The 17988-nt window shown below is 41.0% G+C and overlaps 1 protein-coding gene across 2 annotated transcripts in view; it reads left to right on the forward strand.

Moving 5' to 3' along the window:
- The window catches only part of Dnah11 (dynein axonemal heavy chain 11), a 305466-nt gene extending 287528 nt beyond the window's left edge, over nt 1-17938 (forward strand). For both annotated transcript variants that reach the window (XM_026408127.2, XM_026408145.2), the window contains exons 75-82: nt 647-838; nt 3873-3992; nt 10247-10489; nt 13266-13448; nt 13526-13641; nt 16382-16494; nt 16933-17073; nt 17688-17938. In XM_026408127.2, coding sequence (XP_026263912.2) covers nt 647-838; nt 3873-3992; nt 10247-10489; nt 13266-13448; nt 13526-13641; nt 16382-16494; nt 16933-17073; nt 17688-17935 — 1356 coding nt within the window. In that variant the 3' untranslated portion in view covers nt 17936-17938. The remainder of the gene's footprint in view (nt 1-646; nt 839-3872; nt 3993-10246; nt 10490-13265; nt 13449-13525; nt 13642-16381; nt 16495-16932; nt 17074-17687) is intronic.
- The last annotated feature ends 50 nt before the right edge of the window (nt 17939-17988 follow it).

The following is a 17988-nucleotide window of genomic DNA, read 5'->3' on the forward strand; positions in this document are numbered from 1 at the left end:
GACAGCAGTTTGTTCTCTCAAACACACTGTTCCTCCATCATCTACCTCCCATGCCTGACTCAAGGCTATCCTCTCATCATTTCTAGCCTTCAGAAAAGGGAAAAGAGTGACAGCGAGGGTGAGCCATTTCCTATTAAGCAAACAACATGGAATTTATGTACATCAGTTCTGCTCAAGTTCTGTTGACAAAAACTTGATTATCTGGTCCCTCTGGTTTGAAAGGAGGTGGGAAACAGTCTTCCAGCAGGTGGCCATGTGTCTAGATGATCTTTATTACTATGGAACCAGGGAATGTATGGGTGAGAACAATGGATAGCTATGGTTAACTAGCATTCTACCGGTGATGATTCTAAGACCATGAAATATTTTACAGGGAAAAAAAATGACATCCAGCAGTCTTACCATGGTTAAAATAAATTGCCTCATTTTCTAGTGAACTTAGAAGCACTCAGAATAACAAGCAAAATGAGAAGATTCCTTTTAAATCAACAGAGACAAAAATATCAAATAGCACCTCTTGTGCTCTCTTGGAACTATAGATATCTCTGTAGAATATCTCCCTCAAATCCTTCACAAGAGTATTGAAAACTCAGACCTTTGCAAACCATATAGATAGTCATGCTTTTTTTTCCCCCTTTTCTCACAGGATACACTTGAGATGTGCTCCAAGGAACAGGAGTTTAAAAGCATCCTCTTTTCTTTGTGCTACTTCCATGCCTGTGTTGCTGGAAGACTGAGGTTTGGTCCCCAAGGCTGGAGCCGGAGTTATCCTTTCAACCCTGGAGACCTCACCATCTGTGCCAATGTCCTGTACAACTACTTGGAGGCAAATCCTAATGTAAGTACTCGTGGTTGGATGGTACCTTCCAAGGAGTATACTGAACCTGTCAGTCTTTAGGCATTATCAAAATGGACCATGATTTCTTTCTTGGAAGCTATTACTGAAATAGCTGACACTACATATGCCAAGTTCGAAAATAAACCACACCAACGGTTTTCCAGCAGTGGACAGTCGAACTCGATAAGATAGGTCAAAACAGTTCTACATCAGCAGCTTAGTGGAAAAAAAAAATGTCCTTCATTATGTTAACAAAAACAGTGGTTTACATGTGCATATATGCCGGATTCATTAGGCAGGTAATGAAGCATTTGCACAAATGTAATTACATACAGCAATTCTGACAGTTCATAACACCGCATTAATAATCACTACAATTAGTTCTGATGATGGAAGCAATTTACAGTGCGTCACATGTATAAATAATGGTGCATTTCCCGCATATGTCATTATTATGTATTAAGGATGCCACCTTGTTGTGACTTTCTCAGTAACGTTCCCCTTGATTTGAAGTTAAAGGTAGATGAATGATTTTATTTTGTAGCTAAAACATGTTTTACAGATGGGAATGGGAATGCCTCATCAAGAACAGTTGTGTAAACTCTTATAAACCCCATGATTGGATTTCAAAAAGACTCATTCGTTCCGAAGGAGATCCTGGTTTAATCCTCATGTGGGGAACTTTTTCCATTAAGTCTGTTAAAATTGGGATATATTTGTCAGAATCAACTAGGTGTTGGACTCTCAGCCACGTTCTATAAAGGGCCTTTAAAGTCACCCATGCACGTGTCTAGGGAAGCATGGTTTTTTGATGTTCTTTTGGTTTTTATCATCAGTGTTTTCTCAAGCTTCAGTGTTGATTCGATTGCTATCAGCATAAATCTGCTGGGTACACAGCAGGGGTGTGTGCTCCCAAGGAACAAATTTTGAGCAAGTTGTTTCCAAAATAAATGGTTTTCATATAGTTTGTGACAATCAATATTCCCTATCTTTTTTTTTTAATTTATGAAACTAAAAGCTAAGTCTGCATGCTTGAAAGCATGCTTTGGCTGATGGAATGATTTTCTTGTGTTGATCTGTTTTGTTTATAATGTTAAACATATAAAATTGATTATTAGAATCATTCTGAGCAAAAAGATAAGTGGCACCTTTGATACTTAAGTTCAAGTCCTGCATAACTGTCCCATGAAGATGAGCCCAGGAATACTGTCCTATCTGAGCTGAGCCCTATATACAATGGAAGGTGGAAATGCAGCAAGAAAGGAGCTGATAGGTATTTATCTCCAGCTCTCACATCCCAGTCTGGCAACACTGCTTGGCCAATTAAATTGTCTTGTGTCCTGCTGCTTCTCCCAGTGGGGTCCAGGGTGAATGCAGCTTCAGGTTTTTAACATAGTCTCATGTGTGACTCAAACGTCTGCACCCAAGTCATTTGCTATACATCACAAAGCAAGCTGTCAAGTTTTGGGAAATAAGTTAATATGTGCACATATGCCCCTTTCAAGAAGGTATGTGTTAGACCGGGGTTGTGGCTCAGTGGCATGGCAGAGCCCTTACCTAGCACATTAGAGGCACTGAGTTTGATCCTTAGCACCACATAAAAACAAACAAAATACAAGTAATGTGTCCATCTGCAACTAAAAAAAAAAAAAATTTACAAAAAGAAGGTATGTGTGAAAGACAAAAATCGAGAGAGAATCACTTATTGAAAAGAACAGACCTTCTAGCTAATTAAAATTTTCATGAAGATCCATATCTGATGCTGCAATGCAGAACAGGCATTAATTAAATGTAACCAGAAGGGGAAATCAAATCAAGGGGTCTCTTTTACTCTACTTCAGCTATGGAAGGTCCATCCATGTAGAGGTACCTGGTGCATGGTGTAGAGAGCGTGCTGCAGCCTCGCCTCTTGTTTCTCATTCACATCAAGTCAGGGTAAAAGAAAGACATATTTGAGGTTCATTTATATTCAAATTCAAATAAACTTGTAGCGAGTACACTGGAATAGTCGAAGCAATTTCACTTGTACTGTTCTGTCACATTGTGCAACAAGCGAAGGCTATAATTACGTTTTTACTTGAACCGTTGGGAGGCAATAGACTGCCCCAAGGGTATAAAGGTTCCTGTCTATGAAGGCTTCATCACAAACTGGCATGTTTTGCAAACCTGGAAGAAGCTAAAGGAGAGCAGAGAGAGGCTTCAAACCCTGCTAAGCCAAATGAAGACGAGATACAGTGGATTCTTGAATAAAAATGGTACAGTCATTGGTTACAACCTTTATATCATTTGGTCAGTGAGGCCATAAACCGAGCCCTCAAGTCAACTCATGGGGCAAGATGGGTTTGTGGAGACTTCCAGAAGGTGATTCAAAATACGCCCCAAATTCAAATTGTCCAGCTATTTCTTTCTTTTCCTGAATCAGATCATACAAACTGATATAAATCAGGTCATAAAAACAGGTAACACTTCAAAGTCTCTCTGAACCAACATCTTAAGATTTGGGGATGAGATCTTGAACATATAAACTTTCCCTGCTGTAACATGTCCTAGGAATGATTCCATTTCTTTAAAATCTGCATTAAAAGTACAGTGTTAGTAAATTTTCACCAAATATATTAGAACACATAAAAATAATTCTCCCAACAAATTCTGCAGACTTAGATGCTGCTTGTACCTCTTTTAATGTTATTGTTTGGTTTGGGGTTTTTTGTTGTTGATTTTGGTACCAGTATTTGAACCTAGGGACGCTTTACCACTGAGCTACATCCCCAGATCTCTTTTTATATTTTAATTTTGAGATAGGTTCTCACTAAGTTTCTAAGGCTGGCCTCAGACTTGCAATCCTGGTGCCTCAGTCTCCCAAGTCTCTGGAATTACAAATGTGTGCCACTATGCCCTGCCTTCTGCTCTTCTTTTAAATGACCCTGACGACAGGGGCTTCAGGATGTTGTTAGAGGGGCAGGTGTCCTCTGGTCGGCCCTGTGGAGGCAGGTGCTTTGGGATCAGAAGTGAACATTTGCATGCTTTGCCCCAGGTCCCGTGGGAAGACCTCCGTTACCTCTTTGGTGAGATCATGTATGGGGGCCACATCACAGATGACTGGGATCGCAAACTGTGTCGGGTGTATTTAGAAGAATTCATGAATCCATCTCTGGTAAGTCCTGTTTAAATTAATTCCCCTGAGGAAAATGTTCTGGTAAGAATTTCTAAAACTTCATTTCATTCTACAGATGATTCTTGAGTGTTATTGAGGATTCTTGCCCTTTTGTGAGTGTGTTTTGGTCTACTTCCAGTGGAGTCTGATAATTTGTTAGGAATGTAGAAACTCAGGCCCCTTCCAGGATACATAAAATTAGAATCCACATTTCTAGAAGACTCCACCAGGTCATTTCTGTGCTTGTGCAATGTGTCAAGGTAAAGCGCTCACACACCAACTTGGTGATCTCTCTCAACCCTGTGAGCTGTGAAAATCCAACAGTACTGCTCCGCCTCAGACCTAAACACGGAGGCATGTGACTGGCCCCAAGCCATTATGTGTAGACAAAAGCTTTGGCCAGAATATTAGTCTTTTAACTTCAATTGCAGGGATCATTTCACTAGTTTTATTGTTTTGTTTAGATATATTTTTTGCTTGTCACAAGTATCGTGGACCAATCTAAATTTTGATCAGTAACACTTACTAAATAGATGATCAAGAAAAATGTGGTGGATAAGCCTGTGAGGTGATGGGTTTGTTAGCTTGATTTAATATTCCACAATGTAAACCTGTATCAAAACATCACATTATTATTCATAGTTACTGTCAACTAAAAATAAAACCTAGCCAGGCTATAAAACAAAGACATAGTATCAAATTTGTATGATCCGAGAATCTTATTTGGATCTTGTTTCAAACGATAACAACAACAACAACAAAAAAAAGACACAATGAGAAATTAATATATAATGGAAATTCAGAATTCCTATTAACATTTTATATAAGAAAGTAATATAGTTATGTTTAAAAAGAACAATGTGTTGATTTGAGAACCTGGTTTTCTTATTCTGTGAGGAAGGGGTAGATTATCACTGTGCTGGAAGACCAGGCCTCTTATGTTAACTCTGTGTCTGTGGCCAGGGCTGTGTTTTTTATAAAAATACTAGGTTCTTGTTACTCACTAAGGAAGCTAAGAGTGGTAGCCCTGCTTTCCTCATGTTCCTCTCTCATGTTCAGGTTCCTGGTTATTTTCCTGAAAGCCGTTTATCAGCTTTCCATTACTATGACAGAAAAACATGAGTCAGTCAACTTAAAAGGAGAAAAGGTTTATTTTGGCTTATGGTTTCAGAGGTTTTAGTCCATGGTTGCTTGGCCTGGGGCAACACAGTCCATCATGGGGGGAGCCCATACATGGTGGGGGCTTGTTCACCTCACTACAGGGAGGAAGCAGAGGAAGGAGTCAGGCCTGATACTCCCTTTGAGGGTAGGCCCACAGCTATGTGAAGAACTCCAATTAGGCCCCACCTCTTAAAGGTCCCACCACCTCCCAGTGGCACCACAGGCTGGTGACCAAACCATTAATATGTGGCCATTGGAGGCTACTTCCCAACTACAACAGCACCCTACCGCATCTCATTTCTCCTCCCAGTTGGGCAAGACACTTACTAGTTAGAGCCAGAGTATTCGTTTGTTTGTTTTTAAGTAGCTTGAGCAAACTCTTATAATTTCTTGGAAATCTCCCTCTCAGAGAAGTGCTGTACAGACCCGATCACCCTCCTCCAGCTCTTTTTGAGAAGTACTATGACCGTATACTTGAGAACCTGGTGTATTCTCATCTACCTGTAAAACTGGCACATTATTTTTCACTACTTTGAATGTCAAACAACTTAGGGACTAGGCAGAAGAAAGAATTCCCTGCTACGTGACCACCCTTGAGGTGTTTCTTTTCATTGCCAGTCTGGTCTTCCTGGCTTTTCATGATCAGGATTTCACGTGTCCAATATATTTCCAACTTCCCACTGCTGAAGTTGCTTCTCTGGAGAGGTCAAGGAGCACGTTACCATGGAGATGGGAAAGCTAAACAGTGCCTGAGAGCGACCTTTACAGAGGCTGATTTCTCCAAATGATGCAGAGGTCAAGGGGCAGAGCGGGAGGCTCATGCAGACATTCCTTTCCCTGGCTCTGGCCTGTGGCTGCGGGAATTACTGTTGCCAAATGAGACAGTCCATTAACCTTCACAAGTCTGAACTCCCATTCAAATAATTGTAAAATAAATATAGGTGCTGCAACCTGAGGGGCATCACTGGTGTGTATGTAAGCCCTTTAGAGATGTAGGTACCTGACCTGCCAACAGATCTGGTGAGATGTTCAGGATCCAAGTGATTCATTTGCAAGCTTGTGTCCCCACTGGACAGCGCTACCTTCTCATTCACCCAGGGAAATGAGCGCACTTACTGACTCCATGTCAGAGGCTGCAGATCTATTATTTTGTTCTCATGCAAATGTTTCCTGCTCATGCTGTCTATATGATTAGCAATATGATCTAACGCTTTGCATCCGCAGGAGGTCTTATTGCCACTTTTCACACTGGTTGATGTATTTGCAATATAGTACCATTGGTTATATTGGAACATGATCAGAAAGCAACAGACTAATGGGTTGGGTTTAAAGTTCTTTTATGAGTGATATTTTGCCCTTCGGAGGAATTACAAGTTTCTGGGTAGATAAAGGAATTTTGCCTTCAGAGAGAGTATCCCACTGACTGAATCTTTGCTCAAACTTAAGGATAAAAACATGTTCTCATATAACACATATACTTGGCAGAAGTACGTTAAGTAATGCAGTAAATTATTTTGGGAAAATAATGTCTTTGGTCACCTGGAAGTTATGTTCTGCAAATTACTTTGATGATATATACTAAGGATTAAGAGCTTGGGCTTCATGTAAAATCTTGTATTGGCTGTGTGATCTCAGACAAATTACTGAACTTCATCATCTATAAAACAAGAAATGACCAACTCATACAGTTGTTGTCTGGTTTAAACATTCATAATGTTAGAACCATATTCTTACTGAATGGAAAATATTTTTATTAAGTGTAAACGTTTGTAATACATATTTTATATTTCACCACCTTATCTGTGGTAACAATGGAAGTCATTTATTAAACACTTGCTGGGCCACCGGTATCACACATTTCTCTCGGGCTCAGGGAGATTTAACAGCTCATAAGCAGCAGAACCAGGATGTGAACGTGCTGTGGGAGAGACCTGTATCTCTGCACCACCCTGCACTGGCTGGAGTGCTGCCCAGTTTGTGGTGGTTGCAGCACAGGCCACAAAACACTGAGCTGCGTGTCCTTTTCAGTATGTTCATGGCTGTACAACCATTATAACAATCTTCATCATACCCCAGAAAACCCCTGCACCCATTAATGGTCCTCATTTGCCCCTGTGCTCCCCGCATACTGGCTACTTCCCAGACCTTGGCAACCACGATCTACTTATTATGCTTACCTGTTCCGGGGATTTTATTTAAATGCAGTCTTTCAATATGTGGCCTTTTGTGTTTGGATCATGCACATGGTAGCATGCCTCAGACCTTCACTCCTTTTTATGGCCCAAAAGTCCTCCATTGTATAGGTACATCACATGTGTCTGCCCACCAGTGGACACTGGGCTGCCTCAGGCTTGAGGCTATTATGAACAATGTTGCAGTGCAACTGCAGGTATAAATTTTGTGCAGATTTATTTTTTTAATTCTTTTGAGAGTGTACTAGGAGTGGAATTGCTGGGTCCAGTAGTAACTGTTTAACATTTGGAGAAACCACCAAATTGTTTTCCAAAGTTATTGCACCCCTTTATATTCCCATCAGCAAATTAAAAGTTCTGTTTCCTCTCCACCCTCACCAACACTGCTAATGTCCCCATTTTTTATTCTACCATCCTGATGGCAGTGAAGTGGTGTCATTGTCATAGTTTTGCTCTGCACAGAGGGAGGTTATTTGAGAAAGTGTTTTAATGCCTTAAAGAATTACCCATTCTAAAGACACATTGCTCCAAACAACCTTGGTCCAAAAGTGGCCACTGTAGAGAGAACTCTGCAGTTAGGGGCCCATCAGCAAGCAGCAGGTTATCATAAAAGCCTGAGGGGAAAGAAGGCCTGGAGTCAGAATCAGAATTCACAGAGCTCCATGAGTATATTGGTCTCTTTAGTTCTCTTACAATAAAAAGGGATGCAAGTTTATGAACCAAACCTTGCTTTTCAAACTTTACTTGTTGGGCACCAAAGTAGGAATTTACAGGGCATTTTAGATTTTGTTTTTCCTTCCAGAAAAGCAAGATGTACTTAAAATAACCGTAAAAGACGTCTATAAAATAACCATCTGTCCCTAGGGCACAGGGAAGACCAAAACAAACATTTGTACAAGACTGCTCTGGGCCTAGATGTTTGCATACCTTATTAAATGTTCACAGCCACAACTATTAAGTTGCTATTATGAGCCCCATTTTACTGGTAAAAAAAAATATATATATCTGAAATAAAGAGACTCATTTCTTAAAGTCACCCAGCCATCAAGGATGGGAATTGAATCAGGTGTGCCTGGCTGTGAGCCCTGAGTCCTTTCCCTTGGGCTTGGTGTTTCCTTTGCTTCACTTACACACTTACATAAAGACCCCTTTCCCGTCTGTAGACTTACTGTCTGGCATTTCCAGAAAGCACGGACTGTTTGCTTCCCACCAGCATTACAGAGTGTGTAAACATTCAGCCCCCATGGCATCTTCACATTGCCAAGTGGTTCAGGTTTTAGTTAAGTTTATGGCTTGAAATTGTTTTGAAGGACAGATTAAGTTCAGCTTTTAAAAATTTCTTCCAGCTACTAACAGAGAAGACCAAGTCTTTGTAGAGAATAAAGTTCAATTTGGATGTGTTTATCCTAATTTGGGATTTTGTTAATATTTTTATTCATGTTTTTATTTTGGGTAATGTTTTTATCATAGGCTAATAATGGTGAGTTCAACTTTCCTATATCATTTTTTATTTTATCTAAACTTTATTTTTGTACATAAATATGAAAGGATAAAAATGTGAGCAATTGAATATAGCCAAGTCCAAGGATACTGGTGGTGGGAGAGTCTCACCGGCTCCTTCCTGTATTTCTGTATAATATAAAGGATGAGATAACTTAAAAATCCTTTAGCACATACACACACAAAAAAAACTGACTCAGATATTTAAAATGCCCTTGAAATTTATGGAACACTTGAGTATTTTGCTAAGGTCACAGCTGCTCTAGGCAATCCAAGATTGCAGGCAAGGAACAAGCCACCATTAGTCACCAACATGTCTGTGAGAAATCACGCTTCCCTTGCCCCCATGAGAGACAGTTCCTCAAGAACAAGGTCATATGACATTTTACACTTTCAAGGTTTACTGTAGTATACTGGGTGATCATATTATTGAATAAATTAGTAATTACTGAGCACTGTCTCCAGGTGACAAGGAGACATGGCACAATATGCACAATAGAGAAATCTCACTTTTAGAAAATAACTTAGAAAATCTAGGCAAAGCTATAGAAGATGAGAACTGACATACAGAGTTGGGATATCTGAGATTATAAACACTTAATTATATTTGTGGCTGGACACAACTTGGGCCCATAAAGTCTGGTTACATTTTGGAGATCTGTATTCTCCATGTTTAGAGGATCTGGTATTGCTACCATTCATATTGCCTTTATTCAAAATGTCCCTGTCTGTGCAGTCTACCCCCTCATCCAGCTTTAATGTAATTGATGGGCACCTTTATGGTCTTCATTCACTAGGCAATCGTGCTCTGAGCACCAGCAAGTGCTGGCCACTGATCCAGAGCCTCAAGGTCTTCAGACAAACACAGGCTTTGCTCTGAGTAGCCCAAGATCCAAGGGAGGTGATGTGAATTTGACTTAGTATATACCCTCTAGGTACTGGGAATGTCAGGGAGATCAAGTAGCATGTAATGGAGTGGCCAGGGCACAGGGATGGCACAGCACTTGCTCATTGCTTCTGTGCACATACCACACCACACCAAGCACACGGCAAACTGATTCTCCCCAGGGAACAGGATTCCTGTGTGCACCTCAGAATCTTCCCCTGGTGCCATAAATAGAACAGAATGTTTGGTTTTGAAACATTTTAATATTTATTTTTTAGTTTTCGGCAGACACAACATTGTTGTTTGTATGTGGTGCTGAGGACCGAACCCGGGCCGCACGCATGCCAGGCGAGCCCGCTACCACTTGAGTCACATCCCCGGCCCGAAACATTTTAGAACCTGCTACTCATCAAGCATTACCCTGGAGCCTTCTGGCTAGAGTTTCAGTCTTTTAGGAAGTGAAGACTGATGCCTATTTAGCTTTGGAGTAACCAACTTTTCTTTTATGATTAAAGATTGAAGATGAACTTATGCTGGCACCAGGATTTGCTGCCCCACCCTACCTAGATTACTTGGGGTACCACCAGTACATAGAGGAGGCACTGCCTCCAGAAAGCCCAACCCTATACGGCCTCCACCCAAATGCTGAAATAGAATTCCTGACAGTGACATCCAACGCTCTCTTCCGAACTCTGCTGGAGATGCAGCCCAGGAACTTGATCAGCAGCGAGGAACTGGGGCAATCCATGGAAGAAAAGGTACTGGGCCTTTTTAAAAAATTGAGTTATAACTTACTTACACCAAAGATAATCTTAAATGTACAACTCAAAGAATTTTTTGCCTCCTCATGCTGTCATATTCATGTTATCCGCAGGTAGATCAAAATACAGAACATTTTCAACAGTACAGAAAGACACTTGGGCCCTTACCAGTCAGTGCACCTCCCCAGGCCCCATAGGGTTTGCTTGTTTCTGAATTTCAAGTGCATGGAATCGTACAATACATATTCACTTGTCAAGCTCCTCTGCCGCTGCACTATGCCCGTGAGATACGTCTGTTCATGTGCCAGCAGTTCATGTGATTAGTTTTCTATGATGTGACCAGTTCTTCCTCTGTGGTTGATGTCCCTGGCTTTTCACTTTTATGAATACTACAGCCATGAGCCTCTTCGTACAGTCTCTTATTCAACAAATTAACTTCTAAAGGCATCTGTTCCCAATACCCATTTTTCTATACCCAGAAGTGGGACTGCAAGATCACAGGGCAGTGTTAAAGCTAGTTTTTAATAGTACTTCCAGTTCTCTCACTTGGTTCCACCAGTTACACTCCCACCAGTAGCGAGGGCGCATGGTTTCCAGTTGCTATCTCGTGTTGGTTTTCCTTTTGCATTCCTCACATGTGGAATACTACTGAGCATCTTCTCGTGCAAAGTGCTTATGGCTTCCCTATTATTTGAGTTGTCGGTCTTTTTCTCATGGACTTGCAAGAACTCTTTATTGTGGATGTGTATTCTTGATCAGGTATGTGAGTTACAGGTAACTCCTCCAATCTGTGGCCTGCCTTTCACTCATTTTAATGTGTTTTTGACTCTGTCATAATCTTTTTCACTGGGAGACTGACTCTTTTTTTTTTGAAATTTTTATTATTCAAGAATGATAGGAATGAAAAATGACTTTTTAATCTTTATTATCATTGTAGTACTGGAGATCGAACCCAGGAACATTCTACCACTGAGCTATACCCCCAGCCACTCCCCTCTTTAATTTTTCTTTAGTTGTATATGGACTCAATGCCTTTATTTGTTTTTATGTGGTGCTACCAAGTGCAAGGCAAGTGCTCTATCACTGAGCTACAACTCCAGCACTACTCCCCTCCTTTAAGATAGTCTCAAGTTGTCGAGGCTCGCCTCAAACTTACAATCCTCCTACCTTGAGTCACTGGAATTACACACTTGCATCACTGTGCCTAGTTTTCTAAACTTTCACATTAAAATTTAGTTTTTAATTAATTTAAAACCTGAATAGCTGATTTCCCCCCAAAATTAATAATTTTTTTTAAATTATTAATCAGGATAAAATTGACCAGAATTCAGGTTGTTCAAATAATATTCACTAAACATGATAATTGTAGTAGGACCTCACAAACTGTTTATTTCTTGAACTTTTTCAGTTATTTTTTGAAACAAGGTGGTTCACTGAAACACTTGTAAGGTAGAAACTTTAGAATTTAGTATGTTTGTTTCATCCTATGTACTAGCATCTTTTCTATAAGAATATTACATTAAAAAAAAGATGATGAACAAGGAAAAACTCATCCATTTGGGAAATAGCTATGGCTTAGTGAAAGCAGAGGTGGATGATGGACATCCATGTCTGTTTTTTCCGCTTCCATCTTTCCCATAAGGATGCTGTCATTACACCAGGATGCAGAGCATTTGCCTCAGCCCCCAGAAAGGCAAGTGCATCCTGACAAAGGCTGTGTTAGGTGCTTACTGTAGGTACTTTAGGTATGCTGTCTAAGTAGCAACAGCTCTGGGCATTGTTTCAGAGATAAGCCATGGCAGCTGGAAAGGACCAATGAAGGAAAACAGAATCTGGTTGTTTCCAGAAGTCACTCTAACCCCTATACTGTGGTTCATATTGTCAACTGCTGCAAAAAATGAGTTCAAGATTTCAGGCCCTGGCATTTTCCCTGCCAGAATGCTCCAGCAACTTCCAAGTATGATGCCAGAACCACCAGCAGTAGCCTGAGGCTAATCATTTGCCTTTTGGGGTATCTACTGGTTTCTCCAGGTCAATGAAGCTGCATAGATAGAATATACATATGGGTAGGGTACTATGGCCTTTATACATCTGGGATGTATAAATCTTCCATTTCTTCAAGGCCACTTTGTCTTATCATATCTTTACATACAAAGGGCATGTAGTTAATGATGAGTCTTAAACCCCTAACTGCTAACAGAAAATAAACTGCATATAAACATCAGTCTCCTCTGGAACTACATTTACAATCTAATGGAGAAGAGATGGCTAGCAATGATGGTCTGCAATGAGGTAGTGGGCAGTGCCTCTCTGCCCACCTCCCAGAAGTAGGAGGCATCTCTAAAATGCCTTTGCAGGCATCTTTGGGAATTACAGGATATATTCTGGAACTTCAAAATGTATGGTATACAAAGACCAAATGTCCTCTCCGATAAGTGACCCATAATGGGGGAGGGGGGAGGCAGAGGGAAGAATGGAGGAACTTTGGGCAAAGGGGAGGGAGGGTGAGGGGGCATGAGGGCAGGTAAGATGGTGGAATGAGATGGACATCATTACCCTAGGTACATGTGTGACTGCACCTGTGGAGCGACTCTACATCCGTGTACAGAGAAATGAAAAGTCGTGCTCCATTTGTGTACAATGAACCTAAATGCATTCTGCTATCATGAATAACGAATTAGAACAAAAAGAAAAAGAAAAAAATATATAGTACAGGTGATCACCATAAATAAAGATGAAATAGAAGATAAATCTTTTGTGTAAATGATTTAAGGTTAAGAATGTCTTGGACGACATTTTGGAGAAACTTCCAGAAGAGTTCAACATGGCAGAGATAATGCAGAAAAACTCAAACAGAAGTCCCTACGTTCTTGTTTGCTTCCAAGAATGTGAGAGGATGAATATTCTCATTCGAGAAATCCGAGCGTCACTTCAACAATTAGACCTTGGTTTGAAGGTACGTTGAAAGTGGGGCTAAGCAGCCTTCCCCACATGGAAGCTATTTACTATGTGGCCTTTTTTTCTCCATACAAGGGGGAGCTGGCGTTGTCTCCTGATGTGGAAGCCCAGCAGCTTGCACTGAGTTACGATATAGTCCCAGACACTTGGAGCAAACTGTCTTACCCATCTACTTACGGCCTAGCACAGTGGTAAGCTACCCATCCCCCCTGGCAATGGCCATTATCTGCATCCATGGTGCCCGGCTGGTGTACTGTTGGCAGCGTAAGAACCCAGAAGACTCTGCTTTGTGACTGAACTCGGTCCCTCAGTGAGACAACTCTACCAGAGCAGTGAGCAGAACCTCTCAGTGGATTTTTAACTCTGCGAAACACCCAAAATTAGGTATTATATATCCAGAAATAAGGATTTATATGGTTACATCTTGTGATTAACAACTGTGGACTTTTCCCCACCGTTCTTTTGTGAAATTTTTTATATTTTTCACAGCTTTTCCCCCAACCTTTTCTGACTTGTTGGTTTAACAGTTTAACCACGTACCAGTCCCTTATTTCAGTAGAGACATTGAAACATACACTGGATTCTTCCAAGTCAGCATTTTTCCCTTAGACCTGTCAAACGTTCCTCCAAACATCAGGCTCCTTCTGGTCTTATTTTAGACAACAGTATTTTCATTTTGTTTATATTCAATAATTTTTTTTTTCCTTGAACAGTAGATCAGTTCTTTGCTCAGCAATGCTTTTCTCATCTTGTCAGAGCTCCCTTTTCTTTTACTATGGCATAAACCATGTGGAGGTTTGAGTGTCACATTGTTTGTGTATCTGAACCGGCTTTGGCGACTTGATTGGAATTCTAAGGCACAATGACTATTTTTCCCTCCAGAACTTCAATTTTCTGTTTCCTCGTATAGATTGGAGGTGATCAGCCTGTTCCTATATATTCTTGTCATTCACACGTTTCTCATCACCCTTGGTGTTCTTCAAGTGTACTGTTGAATTTGGAATGCTTTTAAATCTGCATCCAACTTGCTGCTGTGTGCTTACAAATATGAGAGTCCATTTATAGTTTCCATTGTGAAAATTTCTCTATGCATATTTCCCTGTTGCCTTTTGCTCTCATTATCTATATTCATTCAAACTCCCAGTCTATGTCTGCTGTTTTGGTGGATTTAATTGTTTCCAGGTGATCCTCATTATCTCTTTAACCATCTCCACACTGTTTTCTTCCCTTGACTGAATTATTTAAATTCCATTATTTTTTGAAGACTCATCTTTGTTATTTCCTGTTAGGAACCTTCCTGATGTTGCATTTACTGTGGTTGTTTATAACTGTCTGTCTTCATACCTGAATGACACTATGGCTGGTTATATATATTTCACATTTTTAGGACTTGGGAGGCACCCCTGTTGTACCAGCTGTAGAGATGTCTGAGGCTGGCATTGTTTTTTCCTTTTATAAATGGCTTTATGTTTTCCTCTGGCTTCCCAGTGGTTTGTTTGGTTTTTTTTTTTTTTAATCTTCACAGGTCACTCAATAATTGTCTTACTATTTTCTAAGTATGATTTTGAAGATTCAAATTTACAATTTGGGAAACTCACTTTATAGAATCCCTATTACATAGGGCTTTGTTTCTACTGTTATTTTTGCTTTAACCCTAATTTTTCCTTTCATATTTGTTTCAATTTCATTTAAGTTTTATCTTGTATCCAATCCAATTTCATTACTTTTCCTTGTCTGCTCCCTTCCAAGTCATAATCTTATTTATATAAGCAATCACTTCATTTTCTAATTTTGTTGAAAACTGGCTGCAGTTTCTCCACACTAAGGTGACTGACGACTTCTGCCCTGGTTTTTGTTCTCTGTCCCTCTGCGTTGTCTTTGTACAGAGCCAGTGCTATTCCTCTGTATTATCTTTAAGTACATTTTTCCTAAATCAGCTATTTGAAAAAACTTTAATGAGGGGCCAGGCACAGACCCATGTTCTCAGCAAGAATCTTCCTTTGTGGTGCCCATATTTGAAGGTAAACCCTTAAGTCTTCCTCATCACAGCCTAGAATCAGCCAAATGCCTCAGGCCGATGTCCCTGCCATGGAGGTCTGGGGGTGACTCCTCACTCAACCCAATTCCTGTGTGACTCTTGACCTTACAAGGTCCTAGAAAACGTCAATGCCAGCCCAGTGTCCATGATGCTGGACAACTACTTTGCTGGCTTTTATGTCGAGGCTCATCTCTGTGTTTCACCCTTTACCCCTTTTTAATGGCCCTTAAACCTTATCTCAAGGTCTCTTTAGCCCCTTTGAGCCAGCTTCCTCGTGGCTAGGTACTTCTTACCTTGCATAACTGTGTGGACTAAATGAGAGAACATGTAATACAGACAAGAATGTTCTCAAATGTGCCATAGTTGGCAGGTCCCCCCCGCCCTGTAGCAACCTTTACCTTCCCCTTTCAGGTGATCATCAGGTGGGAAGAATACCGTCACACACTGTTCCCTCTATTCTTTGCTGCCAACTCCAGCCTTAGACCCACCATAGCAGCCTTCTTCCATCCTTGACAAGGTGTTCTTCGCTGGGTTCCGAGTCCCGTACCTCCTGTTGGCACTTGTCAGACCAACATATGTGGGATGACCTATATAAATAGTCACCATATAGCACTAGGAGGATCTAAGTAGATTAATAAATACAGAGGGATGTTCCATATTCCCCTCTAGTGGTATTAACTCTAAGAGGTGCAGGTATAAAATCTCAATAGGAAACACCGTCGTTCTTTAAAGAGACAACACCCCCAAAATCATCAGGTAAGCATTTTACTAGCTGTCAATGGTGTACTTTACCACCACCACTCCTCCCCAACCCTTTCTGCCAGAATCTTACTGGAAGACAATCTGTTTTTACTAAAAAGCAAGTTTATTTCTGCTTACCTTCCACTAACTAGGTTTAATGACTTTCTTCTGCGCTGCCGAGAGCTTGACATGTGGACCCAAGACCTAGCCCTTCCAGCTGTCGTGTGGCTCTCTGGCTTCTTTAATCCTCAGTCCTTCTTAACTGGTAAGAGCAGAAGTCCTGCCTTGCTTGATCTATGATGCATCCTCCCTGTTTGCTAATCTTCAAGGAGCAGTCATTAGAAGGAGTAGGAGTGACTAGGAAGAAAATAAAGGGGCCCTGGGGGCAGGTACAGTGAGCTCAAGTCAAGGGCCACAGGTCTATCACAACTTCTCCACTCCGCCATTCTAGTTTGTAAAAGCAACCACAGACGGACATTACAGAAGCAAATGGCTGCTCCAATAAAATGTGATTTACAAATAGGCTGTCCTGTATGCCTTCGTTTGCCAGGCAGGCCCTGCTCTATGGCAGCCATGTGCAAATAAATGCCCAGAAGCTAAAAACCACCCTGTGGCACTAAAGACTGCCTTGGCTTACTGGTAGCTTCTGGGAACCTATTCATACTTTTACCCTAATCAATTCCTGTTCCTTCTCCTCCGAAAGCAATTATGCAGACTATGGCTCGAAAAAATGAGTGGCCACTGGACAGAATGTGCTTAACTGTTGATATCACCAAAAAAACAAAGGAAGATTACAGCCATCCCCCAAGGGAAGGTGCATACCTCCACGGGCTCTTCATGGAAGGTGAGGCACCCCCAGTGTGAGTGAAAACTCTCCAGGTTCAAGTTGGGGATTGTCTCAGGATCCACTCACTTAACTTCATACAAGTGGCTATCATTTACCTCGTGTGAACCAAATTGAGACATGGGTGTTAATGCCCCCAGGATACTCAAGAGCTACAATGAAGTTACATTATTCTGCTTTGAGTATAATCAATTCAAAATCTTCTACTGTCTTAAAATTGCTGGCAAAACTATCAAGACTTCTCCCAACCTTTAAGATGCCATTGTGTACCTCTGAGGAGGACTAGGATGTGATTTACTTGGCCCTATGTTTGTGGGACATTTAGTCCCTGTCAAGGTATTCCTTCTGCATTTTAAAGCAAATGCCACAGTTCAAATATTTAAAGGCTGAGAAGATGATGTAACTCTTAAGGGAGGACAAACTGATTATGATTTTATTGTTCAGCTATTGGGAACCATTACCTATGCCGGTTAAGTTAACTTCTGTTTCAAATCTCAGCTGCTAGGTTATGATGTTACTGATGAGCAGAAACATGACAAAACCAGAACATTTATTGCATCCAACAATCACTATCAACATGCCATACTGTTGCAACAGTTGTGTTTTTGCCACAGGTGCCCGATGGGACCCCCAGTCAGGAACCATTGTTGAAGCTCGCCTCAAGGAGTTGAAGTCCATGATGCCTGTCATCTTTGCCAAAGCCATACCCGCGGACAGACAAGAAACCAAACACACTTACGCGTGCCCTGTGTACAAAACCAAAACCAGAGGTCCCACCTACGTTTGGACTTTCAGATTAAAGAGCAAAGAGAAGACGGCTAAATGGGTGTTGGCAGGTGTGGCTCTGTTGCTAGAAGCGTAAGACGGTCCTTGCACTGGGACTTAATGTTCCTCGGCTGGAAAACAGTGAGAACT

This window comes from Urocitellus parryii, chromosome 3 (assembly GCF_045843805.1).
Source record: "Urocitellus parryii isolate mUroPar1 chromosome 3, mUroPar1.hap1, whole genome shotgun sequence".
NCBI lineage: Eukaryota > Metazoa > Chordata > Mammalia > Rodentia > Sciuridae > Urocitellus > Urocitellus parryii.